This window comes from Leptodactylus fuscus, chromosome 7 (genome assembly GCF_031893055.1).
Source record: "Leptodactylus fuscus isolate aLepFus1 chromosome 7, aLepFus1.hap2, whole genome shotgun sequence".
Lineage (NCBI taxonomy): Eukaryota > Metazoa > Chordata > Amphibia > Anura > Leptodactylidae > Leptodactylus > Leptodactylus fuscus.
The window spans coordinates 68326402-68341234 of NC_134271.1; the positions used below are offsets into that span (position 1 = coordinate 68326402).

The 14833-nt window shown below is 41.5% G+C and overlaps 1 protein-coding gene across 1 annotated transcript in view; it reads left to right on the top strand.

The window, feature by feature from the left end:
* Window positions 1–4705: 4705 nt before the first annotated feature.
* The window catches only part of LOC142213695 (ninjurin-1-like), a 45799-nt gene continuing 35671 nt past the window's right edge, over window positions 4706–14833 (top strand). The window contains exons 1-3 of the mRNA XM_075282132.1: window positions 4706–4751; window positions 4908–5026; window positions 14063–14215. Of these exons, the coding sequence (XP_075138233.1) occupies window positions 4910–5026; window positions 14063–14215 (270 nt within the window). The 5' untranslated portion in view covers window positions 4706–4751; window positions 4908–4909. The remainder of the gene's footprint in view (window positions 4752–4907; window positions 5027–14062; window positions 14216–14833) is intronic.

Genomic DNA, 14833 nt, shown 5'->3' on the forward strand with positions numbered 1-14833 from the left:
TCTGCTTGGTAGATGGATGAAGACTAAGCTGAAGACTGTCAGAGTCTCTTCCACCTATCCCAGCCAATTATAAGTTGGACTGGACCATGTGTCCTCCATACTCAGTGTAACAGCCCAATAAATTAAAGCGCAACAATAACATACACAAGTGTACTTCAACAGCAATACAGACAATATAATATGCTGCATTTAAATGCTCCTTTTGGGTTGTTTAGCATTGAATGCTCCTGGCGCATGCTCCTCTTGTTTCGTTCACTTTGGACATTGTTCTGTTGTTTTCCGGATGTTTGAACTGCTCTTAATTTGTTTTCATTTTACATTATTATATTGTCCTTTGGTCTTATCTGTTCTTTTTTTGAAAATTTCAATAACATTCAGTTTACATCTAATATGCTGCATTTACATAAAACCCGAGCACTGCTGACAATCTAAATTTGCTGTCAGTGGGAACAGGGGAGAGAGTGAGCCAAGGGATGGGTCTGGGACATTAATTTTAAAGATATACGAGCAAAACAAATTGTGAAACTCTAACCACCTTGGAACGAAGTTGTACCAATGTAACAGCTTGAACAGCACTAGAGGGCTGCATGGAGGGAATCCCGGACTATGGCCAGGGGATATTGCTTGAAGCTATAAATGAAGACGTTACTGTCCACTCCAGCATGCCGAATATAAAATAACTTTCCAAAACACGCAATAGGAGATCCACAGCCAACCTTAAATGTTCTTAACAGATGCCCAGCAAAACTCTGCAGGGACAAAGTCTCCTGGACTGAGACAATACATAAAAAACAAAATAGGGTGTTGTCCAGCAAAAAGTAAGGGGATCCAAAATTCATAAAACGTAGCCTTTCATAGAAAAAATCCATAAAAACATCCACAGAGACACTGAGTGAAAAATAATCAAAAATATAAACATGACATACCAAAACAGGAAAAAAGACAAAGCCTGCGTTTACATGCTGAAACCGCTAACGCGTTTCAAGGCTTGCTGCCTCTTAGTCATAGCTATGACTAAGAGGCAGCAAGCTTGCTGTCTCTTAGCTATGACTAAGAGGCAACAAGTTTGCTGCCTCTTAGCTATGACTAAGAGGCAGCAAGCCTTGAAACGTGTTAGCGGTTTCAGCATGTAAACGCAGGCTTTGTCTTTTTTCCTGTTTTGGAATATCCTTTAAATAAAAATCTGTGTCCCACCTACCATATGCCATTTCCAACCCTCTGGTTCCATGTGGCAGAAAACGAAAGCAGAGCTTGGGCTTTCCACAGCTGATCAGGCTCACATGAAAGAAACTATTCAGCAGGGTGTCTCGCAGATCAGCAGGGTGTCTTGCAGATCAGCAGGGTGTCTCACAGATCAGCAGGGTGTGGAATCTGCACCATGACTGAGCAGGACGTAGCCTGATGCAAAATGTTACTAAAACCTCATTTTCATGTATTTCACAACACCCCGTAGCAGGTCACTTACTGGAGATTCTAAAGGATGGAAGAAAGAACACATACTGTGGACACCAGGGACTTCCCTGCAGAGTTGTTAACTGTCAAGATGTTCGCAACAGCAGAGAAGATAACACAAGCAGCTGAACAGTAGCTATGTGTGTAATGCAGAACCAGCAAGCAGATCTCAGGACCTACCAAAAGCAATAATAAACTTGTCCCATGGTGCACCTCTTAGACGCCCATGGGTATAACTAGGAGACTGGGCCCTCCTAGCCGCAGCACAATACAATACCCCCTTAACAGGACCCAACAGAGTATAATTCCCCTGTTCCTGACCCACACAGAATAATGTCCCTTACCTGACCCCCACACATTATGACATCCTCTTTCCATGGCCCCCAAAGGGTGTTTTGCCCTCTTTACTGACCCCCACATGGTAGAATGCCCCCTTTACTGACCCCCACAGTATACTTCCCCCTTTAATGACTGCCCACACATTGTATTGGCCATTTATTCACCTCACACAGCATATTGTGAGTACCATAAAGTAAGTAGCCTCCTTACATGCCCCCAAACAGTAAATGCCCTCTTTACAGGCCTCCATACAGAAAGTACCCCTCTTAAAGGCCTCTACATAATATAACGTCCCACATTCTTGCCCCCACACAATACACTGTCCCCAAGACAGTGTCTTTAGGCTGCTACCTAGTCCAGCAAGTAATGGCCGATATTCATTTATCTATCCCTGCTCCAGGGTCTCCTCCTCTTCAGTTCCAGCCTCTTGCTGCATATTATGTCCCAATGCTGAACAGCTTCAGAATGCAACGTCCACAAGTTGTTCAATGTTGGGACATTATGTACAGTGCCCACTTGAGGATGAAGTTAAAGTGGAGGAGGCTATGGCAGAAGCGGCAATGGGCAAGTGAATATCAGCTATTACCTGCTGAAGTAAAAAAAAAAAGCAGGGGCTGGTCTGATACGGCTTCAATGGCGGTAGTTCTGCCTCCAGAGGCATCAAGTGATCTAACTTCTGAAACTTTCCACGCATTAACCGTGTGATGAGCTGCACTAGCTAACGTTACATGTAATCATCAATGTAATATACAAGACACAATGGAAGACAGACATACCCTATAAAATATGTAATCATTGGCTCTGAACATGCTATGCCGCTGGCAAACTGTTTGTGCAGTGTGAACAATAGCTAACCATTCACCTACCCAGTGGCGTAACTACCGTGGTAGCAGTGGTAGCAGCTGCCACAGGGCCTGGGACATTAGGGGCCTGGCGGCAGCCGCTACCCCTGCGGTTTTCATTTTCCTTAACAGGCTGTTACCGGCTGAAGTTACTCCAGCCGGTAACGGGCACCAGAGCTGGCGTCGGGGGGGGGGGGGGGGGGCAAACTGAGTAATTGCCCAGGACCCCCACACCCTCAAGGGTCCCATACCTTCCCTACCATAAGGAGAAGATTTACAGTAGACAAACCACTCCTAGATGCAGGGCTGCAGATGCTTCTTGTAAAAGCTTCCACACACAGCAGCTTCCTGTTTCGCCCCTCCCCCTCCTCAGTATCGGAGTATGAGGGGAGACATCCTGTGCGATGTATCTGCTCTCTTCACTGCCAGACAGAGCTGCACAGCCACATGTAAGTATATTTTTGGATAAAATATGTATAGATGTGTATATGTGAGTCTTGTATGTGTGTAGATAGGTGTGTGTGTATATGTTGTATATGAATGTATGTGTGTGAGTAGATGTGTATATGTGTAAGTATATTCAGCATATCAATGTCTATCTATCTATCTATCCATCTGTATTTGCTTCTATACATGTCTACCATTATATATACTAGAATTGTATTTTATAATGTGATGTTTAGGCCTGGTTCACATCTGCGTTCAGGTTTCCGTTCATGGAGTCTGCTTGGGACCCTCCAAACAGAAACCTATACGCATTAAAAAGCAGTTACTTTCAGGATCTCCAATTATTATACTCTGGGGTCTGAAAAGACCCCAGAGTATAATAATTGTTCATGGGTGTTTATTATGGGGCATAATACTGTGTGCAGGGGCCACTATGGGGCATAATAGAGCGTGCAGGAATGCGGTGGAGGTCCATCGGTCGAGGTCTTTGGTGTCAGTAAGGAAGGGGGGACCATGTCAAAAGTTCGCCACTGGGCCCTGCCATTCCTAGCTATGCCACTGCACCTACCCATCAATACAGCTGTTCATGTGGACTGAGAGAACAGCCAACTGTTTCAGGTATGTGTTCACAACACTTTACAGTATGACACTGGTGTCTTCTCAAGTTGGCAAGAAGCTTTTAGGACACTGAAGCTAAGAAGTGACTGCTACTACTGTGCAAACTTTAGCAACATCCCGGCTCACCCAGCTTTTCTACAGTCAAATCTGCCCTGTAATATCATAAGGCATAACTATACAGGGTTTTCCTGAAAGGTGCGGTTCCCTTAAGTGTCCGTTCCGAAAGATGTCTGACTTTTCAAGCGGACAGCAAAACCCGACATGTAGGTTTTTGCTGTCCGCTTGAAAAGTCGGACATCTTTGGAACGGACACTTAAGGACAGACACAGACAGTAGAAGAACGCACCCGTTGTCCATTTAAATCAATGCAAAATGTCACGGACACAGCTAGTGTCCACTGCTAATGAAACGGAGTGTAAACAATGAAGTGAATAAATTAAGATAGCGGCCAAACAAAGCAGTTTTGATAAAGCATTGCATTTAGGAAAAGTCTTAAATCCACATAAACTAGCAGTATAGATAGGATCCTTGTGATGGGACAACCCCTTTAAAGTCTCAAACTGAATTCAAACGGACGGATGGCATACTGATGTGTGAACCAAGCCTTAATGTCAAGGGAACCTGCTAAATGGAGCAATATTATTTGACACCCAGCTTTCCCAGAACCAGATACAACTAAGGTTATGTTCACATCTGCGAGATGCTGTCGCAATCGTGCCATGTAGGATGTGTTACTGCTATTTCAGCGATCCACCGCTCTTCAGGAAAGTGGAGAAACTATACTAGTTTGAACCTAGCCTAAGAAAAGAGCAGAAGTCAAGGACTTGCATATTGGAGATCCCGTGTGCCAATAGTCACACACCACGGCTGCTGCAGATGCCTGTTGTTCTTAATAAACAAAAACTTTGACAAAAGTATTGAGCAGCTAAAAGCTCTGAAATCCCTAGAACGTGTGAGCGTCAGCAGCCAGCGGCGGGGAATAAAGCACACAGTAGACAGCACTAGAAGCCAGGAGTCAGCTGAGTTACAGCCCTCTGCAGACAGAGCTAAATGGTAAGTGGAGTGACCGTGGGTGTGATACTGAGTGGGACTCGACCTACATTACGCCTGCTTTATTACACCACACATTGGGAAAACAACACTATCCGCCTCCTCTTGGAGCTGTTGCACTTTTACAATTTTTTTTTGTTGCTATATTTTTCTACCCAGACATGACCTCAATATTCCACCGAGCAATGCACCGAAGAGAGCCTGAAGATGACACCGACATATCCAGTGAGGATGAGCCACTTTTCCAGCCAGGTACTCACGATGGCAACAGAATCAATGTAAGTATCAACTTCTTTTGACCTTCCTCATTCTGAACTTTCTGGTATGTAAATGGAATGCCACAACTGCAGTTGAGACTGGCACGCTGATAAAATGATAAAGCAGGAGGTAGTGAACATGGGAAGTGCGGATGTAAATACCCAGCTTTCCTTTTGACTATCAGCTTGATAATCGGGGCCCATGTCAGTGTCTATGAATATAATTCTAGGACTGCAGTGAAGACTGGCACACAAGAAGAATAGTAGGATCAATTATAAAGGAGATGTTTGAGAGCAACACTTCTTTTGGCCTTCACTAAGACCTCATTCACATAAGCGTTTGGATTCTGTATGGAGACCCCCCAAATAGAATACCAAATGCAAGCGCTGGTGCAGTAAAAGCACATGGACCCCATAGACTATAATGGGGTCTGTGTGCTAGCCGCGAGATCTCCACAGGGTTCACCATCTACTTTCCTGTCCACATGATTCGTGCGGGCAGCTCACGGCGCGGTCTATGTGTGCTTTTACAGCACAGCACTTACAATTGCATTTGTATTCCATTCGGGGGGGGGGGGGGGTCCTCATGTGGACTCCCCCGGATGGAATCCAAACACAGATGTGAACGAGGGGTAACAGCTATTCCAGTAGGCCCTACACATGCAGTATGATACAAAACAAAAGGCCTTATCTAGCGTTGGCTCTCACTATTTTGTATCTTCCAACAATTCCATTACTTCAGTAATACATTGGTAAGAGAGGCCTATACCACCTGGGCTTTCTGGTTCATGAACATAATACCAGAGCTGCAGTTAAAACTGACAGACAAGCAGAATAATAGAATAATATTAGAATGAAGAGGATGATATGTCAGTCTGTAGACGGCATGGAGTCTGTAATGACTTTATTAATATCTCTAAATGTAGCATCTGTTAGATACGCCACATACTGAGGAAGTCTATGAGAATTTTACCTTGACGCCAGATGTGTCACTTAGATCTTGGAGGAATTCAGCCGCTGTCGATTCCTTGCTATTCAGCTGTACAGATTGCAGATGTTAAAGGTCTTACTTTTGAAAAAAAAACTGTGAAAACAAATCATCTGTTGAGCCGCACGGCCTGAGAATAAAACATGGCCGCCGCTAAGTAGATGCATCAGTGACTCTGAAAAGTGAATTAGTAAAGATTCCGGATAATTCCATTTGACAGTCGCGCTCTATGAAAAGCTTTAACCTTGTCGTTTTCATCAAGGATTAGTCTACAATAAACCTAATTGTTCCAATGTGTCGTCAGGTCAGCGCTCGAAGAGGAGAGAGCTCTCTGACTGGACTGGTGAGGCAGGATCCTATGGAGGGGGAGATGGCTGCTTATAGGAAATGCTTCTTTATACGGAATTGTAAGGAATGAAAGATAATCTGTAAGGTTGGAGCAAATAGGATTTATATAGTCCCAATTGGAATGAACTTGTTTATCTTAAGTGTAACTTCTTGCTAAAACTAGGGTTATCCCTGGATGTTCAGATCAATGATTCCCATGCTGTAGATGTCCAAATATTCCGAGGTATAACCTGTACCCAAAAGCAAAATCCGTAGCAGGTCCCCTACCTATCATGTAGTACTGATGTCTCCTTAGGTGACAGAGGCTCTTTGAGACCCCTGAGACTGTTACCTCAGTACAACCTATATGTCCCTGCATATACCAATGTATATAGCGTACAGAAAAGGACTGTCTACATACAGTAGATAACTACATTCCTGGAAGTCCACATTCTTGCTAGGCCTCTCCTTTTGGCCTCCAGGGGCAAGTCCTTCTAGTGATAAAGTTGAACCTACACGACAGTGTTCTGATCCAGTATGGATATATTCTGTCTGTGTTCACATTTCGCATTTCCTAATGATCCTGTATAAATTTATAATCATTTTAAGGCTCCCGCTGCCCACAAACCACAACAGGCCGTTGCTTCTTCAGCATTTCTCCATCACAGCACTATTCTTGTCAAGACACTGTATCTAACAGTACACATTCAATGGCCTGATGTCTGGAGAAAATGCAAATGTGTTCCTTTTTGTGGGTGATTCTCATACCAGTCAGATTTACAAAAATTCTGAAACATGGACAAATAATATTTCAGATAAGTAAGTTCACAATGAGCACATCACCTGTCCTCACTGAAGGGGCACCACTGGCCCTTATGACCTGGGTACCTGACATTTGCAATCCTGTTCTTAGACTTGCTGCTCAAGTCTATGGAAATGCAGCTTCCCAAATTCAGTGTTTGCTAAATGTTACTTGGACACCACAATAGTATCATTTGAGCACTATATGAGTGTATGTGCACATTATATTGCACAAGAGAATGGCAGTGGTACGCGCTATTGGAAATACTCAGGCGTGTAACTTAAGGAACATAGGCCTTTGTGTAAAAGGTCAATTTTAGCCCCCCGTGTAAACTCTTCCTCCCAACCATCAGCTGCATCCTATCTATACATTTTATCAGCGTTCACATTTCCCTTTCCTTATCTATCTGAGCTGAAGCTATGAAGACTGTTCACTTCGTGTCTGCACCGACAAGCTACCCATCATTCCCATCCCATTGATACCCTCCACATTGTAATCATTCCCCCTATTGTACCACAGCCTCCACCTCAAACTCCCTCCTTGAATATTTGCTTCTGAACAACTGCTATATATTTTTTTTTTTTTTTGGCCACTAAAAGGTTATATTTTCTCCTTTCTGACAGTGGAAGGCTGTATCACAAATGTTCTCACTCCAGCTCAGCAGAGAGCAGGGGGCAGAAATTTATGACTCACAGATTTCAAAGGACATCAAATGAAATAAAAAAAGAGATCAAAGAAGTTTATGCAGTCCTAGTTTGTTGAGAGTAACCTGTGGACCCCCCTGGTTTCTGGGCCTGGTTGCAGCTGCTATCCACTAGAACCCTTATAGTTAATGTAGTGAAGATACTATACAGTGCAGGGCACCAACAAACCTAAGGCAGGTATTAACTTGTGGCATTTGGTGTACGTGCTAAGGCAGAAAATTGGAAAAATTAATGATTTTAGAGTTTTCCTTTATTCTATTTACATAGAAAATTTTTTGTAAAGTCTCTTCAATCTGCAAGGTCAAAAGAACCATGGAAGTAAGATTTTGTCTTTTTAGCATTTTTATTGCTCTTAAGAAATATTTTTTAGGGACCGTAATTTCTACTTATCCCCTTGAGGATGTGATTGTGACAGGTAACAAATACCTAAATAATCACTCAAACATTCCAATTGTGTTGCTTTCTGATATCAACTAACAAAGATGTTTCCTGCAAATATGATTTTTAGCTTCTCCGGAACAAGAGATCCAGGTGGAAGGAGTCCTGCCGAGCAAATCAGCTGTTTCTTGTGTAGTCAGAAATGCATAGCCCAGGGTTACAGTGTAATACATGTCTAAGGCCTTATTTACTTGTCAGTGTTTTGGTCAGTGATTTGCATCAGTATTGGCAAGCCAAAACCAGGAGCGGGTTGAAAACACAGAACAGGTGCAAATCTTTCCATTACACCTTGTGTAGTCTCCACACCTGGTTTTGGCTCACAATCGGTGATGCAAATCACTGACCAAAACACTGACAGCGGAAAATTTTTTTAGAAACAAAAACAGTTAATTGCAAAAAAAGGTACTTTTCAGTTATCAGGCCAGAATCGCAGTTCAGCACCAGCATAGGGACAGCAGTCAGCAGTTCAGCATCGGGAATTACATCCGAGGACAAAAACCAGCGCATATGCCTTTTTTTCCTCAAAAGCTATAGTTTTTCAACATTTTCTAAATTTTTTGTATGTTCTCCTCGTGCAAACACGGGGAGAACATACAAACTCCTTGCAGATGTTGTTCCTGGCGGGATTCGAACCCAGGACTCCAGCACTGCAAGGCTGCAGTGCTAACCACTGAGCCACCATGTTGTCCCTACTTTGCTAGACACATCTTGTGAGATTGGGTGCATGAAACTAAGCTAAGTTAGCTCTAGGTAAATTTAGTCTGACTATGCGAAGCTCAGTTCATTTGGATTGTGTTGGCCCATGTGAACTGAATTCAGATCAGTTAATCTGGATCGTGTTGGGTTTAGTTAGGTTGAATTAAATTGCGCTAAATTGTATTGAGTTTGGTTGGAGAGTTGGATTGATGTTGGTTGATTTGCACTTAAACAATAGCCTACAATGCCTGGTCTTCTATGAAATCTGGAGATATTGCCTGAGATAAAAGCTAAACCAGTCCATTTATTGCTAAAACAAGAGACCCATCCGCAGAGAGCTGTTTCAGGGTTATTGTTTTTCATTGGTATGAAGCAGGGTATTGGTTTGGCTGGGTGAGAGGTCATTGATGTGATCAGAAGGGGTACCATGTACTGCCTTTGAAGACCACCTTCCGGTGTGTAGTGTCTAAGAGACCATGCATGGTCTACTAAGAATTCTGGGAAAGAAATATTCAGACAACTTTTCCTTGATGCATGGTCTGTTAGACTACACACAGTAAGGTAATCTCCTTAAGAAGACTCCTTATTAGAGATGAGCGAACAGTAAAATGTTCGAGATTCGATATTTGTTTTGAGTAGCCCCTCAATATTCGACTACTCAAATCGAATATTGAACCCCATTATAGTCTATAGGGGGAAAATGCTCGTTTCAGGGGTAGGCAACGTTCGATCAAATTACACTTACTAAGTCCACAACTGAGGGTCGGGCTGGATCCTCCGAGAAGTCTTCTCCGTGCAGCGTCCCTGCGGCATCTTCCGGTTCTAAATTCACTCTGCCAGGCATCGGGCCTGGGCAGAGCCGACTGCGCATGTCCACACTACAAGCGGGCATGCGCAGTCGGCTCTGCCCAGGCCTGATGCCTGGCAGAGTGAATTCAGAGCCGGAAGATGCCGCGGGGAAGCTGCACGGAGACTTCTAAAGGTAGGAGAAGAACCAGCGTTGATTGGCCGACTGTATAGCATTCGGCCAATCAATGCTGGTTCTGCATCGAACTTTTCCATTCGAATAGCGAGTGGTACTCGATCGAGTACAAGTATTTCGAATACCTTAGTATTCGATCGAATACCTACTCGATCGAGTACTACTGGCTCATCTCTACTCCTTATGAATATAACTTGGAGTCTGCTCTATTCTTTCATTACAAGTCTTACCCAAAATGCACAATTTTGGTGACATTTTGACTACTTCTTGAAGCTGTTAATAGGCTGCCCTTACATAGTACACATATTCAGTTGATAAATCCACTTTAATACATTTCAGACTCTATTGCAGGGAAATCCAGCCTCATAACAGGAAATCTGCCTTTGGCTCAAATTTACTCATCAGTAGAAAACTATATACAAAGAACTTTGCAAGAGAAATAGTATATATGCCGTCTAATTATGATTGTGACCATGACTAGTCATTGAGAAACCTAGTAGCATATGCTTGGTATGAATATATTAGGTATTGGATTATAATTTAGTTGTCGATTAGAAGTTCGAATTTATTTTGCCATATTCGCTTTCTTTGTCACATGACTTCAGGTCACTTGAAGACTTGTTGTAAAGTCTGTGAAGCTCCACAAAGTACCCAGTTGAAATTCTTTTTGCAGTACATAAAGCGCAATATACATTGAGGTAATCACTCCAGTGCACATTAGTGTTTTTTCCCCTTTGGCAAGCTTGCATTAAACAAAGAACAGATTGTAGTTTCATTTATTGGTATATAAATATTTCAGCCCCAGGCCACTTTCCATCATATCATCCAAGACACAGTTCATTGAATATGAGAGACCGCCGGAGGACTTGTGCCAGGAACGTAAATACATTATTAACATCAAGACAACAACAGTCATTTCCTGTAATACATCACATTGAACCATGCGACTAAAGAATTATAAAAACATTTGTTTAGAGCACCCACGGTTACAATTTCTCTGATCTACCAGTCTGTAGGCCGATTAATGTTGCGATACTAGTGTTGTATGAAGTTTAGTGCAAATGAAGAACTTTTTTAGCAATATATGCAGTACGACTTATAACCACTTGAGGCAGTACAGAGCCGTTCTAGTGAATCCAAGTTTTAGTTATTTGTTCTCAACAGTTTATTCTAGAGCAGAATTTGTATATACCCTCCTTCTGTGACCATGTATGTGAGGATGCTTTGTACATCAAACAATGGAATAATACTGCAGTGTAAGTACTAAGTCTGCCTGAAAAGATGATGCCTTTATGTAGGAGTGAGTAGCCTATTATATTATGTTCCTAGATAGATTTGTTGAACGTGTTGCCTATCTCCATGCAATGCACCTATTAGGCTGAGATCAATTTTCCATGTCTATTGTAAAAGTGAGCACAAAACAAGAGAACAGAAGCACCGAGCATTGCATGGTGGATTATCATTTAAAAGTAAGGATGTACAAAATAGAACAAAATGGCTACTCACCTTTTTTGGATGTGTGAGGGCCACAACCAACCAAATAGGCAAAACAAAGGTTCCACAACAAGTTGTATGGATCACCACTGCCACCATCTTACACCAATGAACGGTGTAAAGAGAATACAGTTATTCGGACCAATGGAAGGACTGCGCAGGTCCAGAAGGAATTTGTGGCAAAACTCTCCTAGGTAGCATCCCTTCTACCCAGGAGGCCCATGTATATTTGACGTATGATGCACACTTGTTAAAAGGGGAGTTCAAGACCCCGAAATGTGTTTTGTGTTACGTTGGTGTTTGTCTGGAATAAAGAGTTCTGCTACAAATTCCTTCTGGATCTGCGCAGACCTTTGTCCATTGGTCTGAATAACTGTACTGTTAAATTGAGAGCTGTTCCTGCTTTCTTCTGAGGAACCCAACAGGAATCCAAAACTTCTAGGCAGGTCTGACCTTATGTTGGTTGGTGCCTGTGTTGTGCGCTCAGTTTACCTGCACTCTTCTTTAATAATTTAGTGTATATGGATCACATAGTGTACAAATAGCAATAATACTAGCAAGAATGGAGAAAATAACAGCTCCTTACATACTCTACAGATATCAGATAACAGGGAATTACAAGTAATGCACCTATACTATCTCTTCTAATACTCCCAGTGGTTGCTAGCCACTAATATGGCTTATACAGGTCTGCCAGGCCCAGCCCTCCAGGGAATTCTAGTTTAAATATGTTTATTTATACCTACAGGTTATTTTCTTCTTTTTTAATATTATGATTATTTAATTTATTATACTACTTCTACATTTTATTTATATAGCACCAATACAGTATATTCTGCAGCACTTTACAAATTGTAGGGTTCAAGTAAAGACAAAAAAGATACATTACAAAAAAAATAGTCAATTCACACAATGGGACTGAGGGCCCAGGTTCACAAGAGCTTACAATCTATGTGGTAGAGGGAGTGACACAAGACGTAGTAGGGGCAACATCGGAGGTAGCATTGCTTATACAGTGTTCCAGACATAATATGTTATAATGTATTGGTATGAGTCACTTTTTTATCTATCATTTCTATAATAACAGAGTCGTTACAATGATATTTTAATTCCACAATGTAAGAACATAAACAATATTTTTAATGCTCATAGTAATTATCTACAGTATTATAATCCAAAGGAGGACAATAAAACGGGGTATATTGTAGTAACTGTGTCGCACCCCCACCTGTGAGCTTTTATTTTATTTTTTTTTTTCTATTTTAATAAATGGCACAGAAATCCCATTAGACACAAAGTTTGCATTTTCATAAAGCACACAAGGTACTATGTACAGAAGACGGCTACAGATAGCATCTCTGGTCCCCATTTATACAGTCACATAGGAGCAAAGAACATTATGCAAAATGACAGTAATCACTAAGGATCTGGAGGAACTTCTAAGATGTATTTACGATGCAGATGTCTATAATAACATTACTGTTAATAACCATGTCTGTGATGTATTCTTTAGAAAGTCACATCTGAACAAATCAACACCATACGTTACATGAATTTAGAATGGAAATTCAGGTTGAAATAGACTTGTTTCATATGTGCGCTCAATTAAAGGGATGGTCCAGGGTTTTGACTTTCTTTAGAAGCAGCTCCACCCATGTTTATGGGCTGTGTCTTCATTTACTTGAATTAGTAAGATGCAATATTAGATACAGCTTGTGGGAAAGAATGGCACTGCTTCTGTGCAGAAAATAAAAGAGTGATTTTAGGCTAAGGCTGCATATTATGGAAATGCAGCTAAAAAAAACTGTTGAAAAAAAAACACTTGAATTTTTTTACTTCTTTTCCACTGTGTCTTTCATTTTTACCTATAAACCTATGGGGGGAAAAAACTGCGTGCTTTTAAAAAGCCGCTTTTCTGAAGCATTTTTTTCAGCAACAGCCAAAAAAAGTTGTGTTTCCAAACCTATGGACTTAGCCTTAAATCTGACCACAGACCTGAATGTCATGTATTAAATCTGATATAAAATATAAAAAGCAACAATTGGTACAATGGCTTCCAACAGATGACGGTTACTATTTAATGTTACATCGATATTTATATCTTTATTTCTAGCTATGTCCCATGATAAATTATTTCCAAGCACATTAAGGTTTAATCTTTCTTGAATGTTGCCATATGTCACTCTGTGTAGACAATGTAAGGTCCTCCACTAACACTTCATGTCTCTGAATTTTGACTGAGCTTTGAACAGAGCACAGGGCTGAGGAGCACTAGGAGTTTGTCGTGTATGGCCGGAGGTACACTTTAAGATGATCTGGCATGTATGTTTTTCCTTGGCCATAGATGGCCTCCAGCCTGAGAGTATGGGAGTCTTATGAGTCATAATACCACTGTCTCTTTGATTAAGTTCTAGGGTGTAGGGCTACTGAGAGCTCCCCCCGCATGTTATAGAGCACTGCTCAGGGAACGTCAGGTAACAATACATCTCAAATGCTGAAAGTAACATCTGGTGAAGCTTGAGATGATTAAGTACCTCGGGGTACACAGGTTTAGACTAATACATGGAATAAACAGGAGTATGAATTATTGATGGGGACATTGTGTAACCCTCACATCTCTCTGCAGGTGATAAGAAATATAAACACATTTGCCAGAACAAAGACACTGGCTCAAGGATTTCTGGACATGGCCCTCTTCACTGCAAATGCTTCTCAGATGAAACACCTACTCCAGCAGGGACCTGAGACACCATTTTATTATTTTCTCTTCACCCTTCTGGTAAGTCCATTGCAGGAACATTATAATCTAGTCTAAGGTTTAATGCTCAATACATGCAGACCGAAATTGATGTCTTTCAGATTTTGTGTTCTTCCCATGTACAATACTTTAAAGTTGACATACCAGCTGTTCCATGATGTTCAGCCCCAATGATTGAGGTTCAGCCCTCAAACACTGACCCATGGTTTTTGGAATTGCTTTGCTATAACTCTTTATCATAACAATTTTTTCAGGCCCTCGTGTCTGTTAATGGAAATGAATCTTTGCGTTACTACCCACTGCTCATAAGGCCTTCAAAATTGCTTCTGCCATTTTGGGATTTCACCTTCTAAAGATTATACCCACTATAATTATTTCCACAGCTCACAATGTTAAATATATTGAATTTTATTAATGTTAAAAACATTTGCAATTAAAGGGGCTCTATCATTGGGAAAAGTCAATTTAACTAAACATATACTTGCATAGCCTTTTAATAAGGCTATTCCACACATACCTTTTGTATGTAAATCACCTCAGTAGTTTTTGAATGAGCCTGTTTTTATTCATATGCTAATTAGCCTTCAGCGAGCACTCCTCTCTCCTGTGTGTACAGCACAGGCTGCTGCTGACTTATCT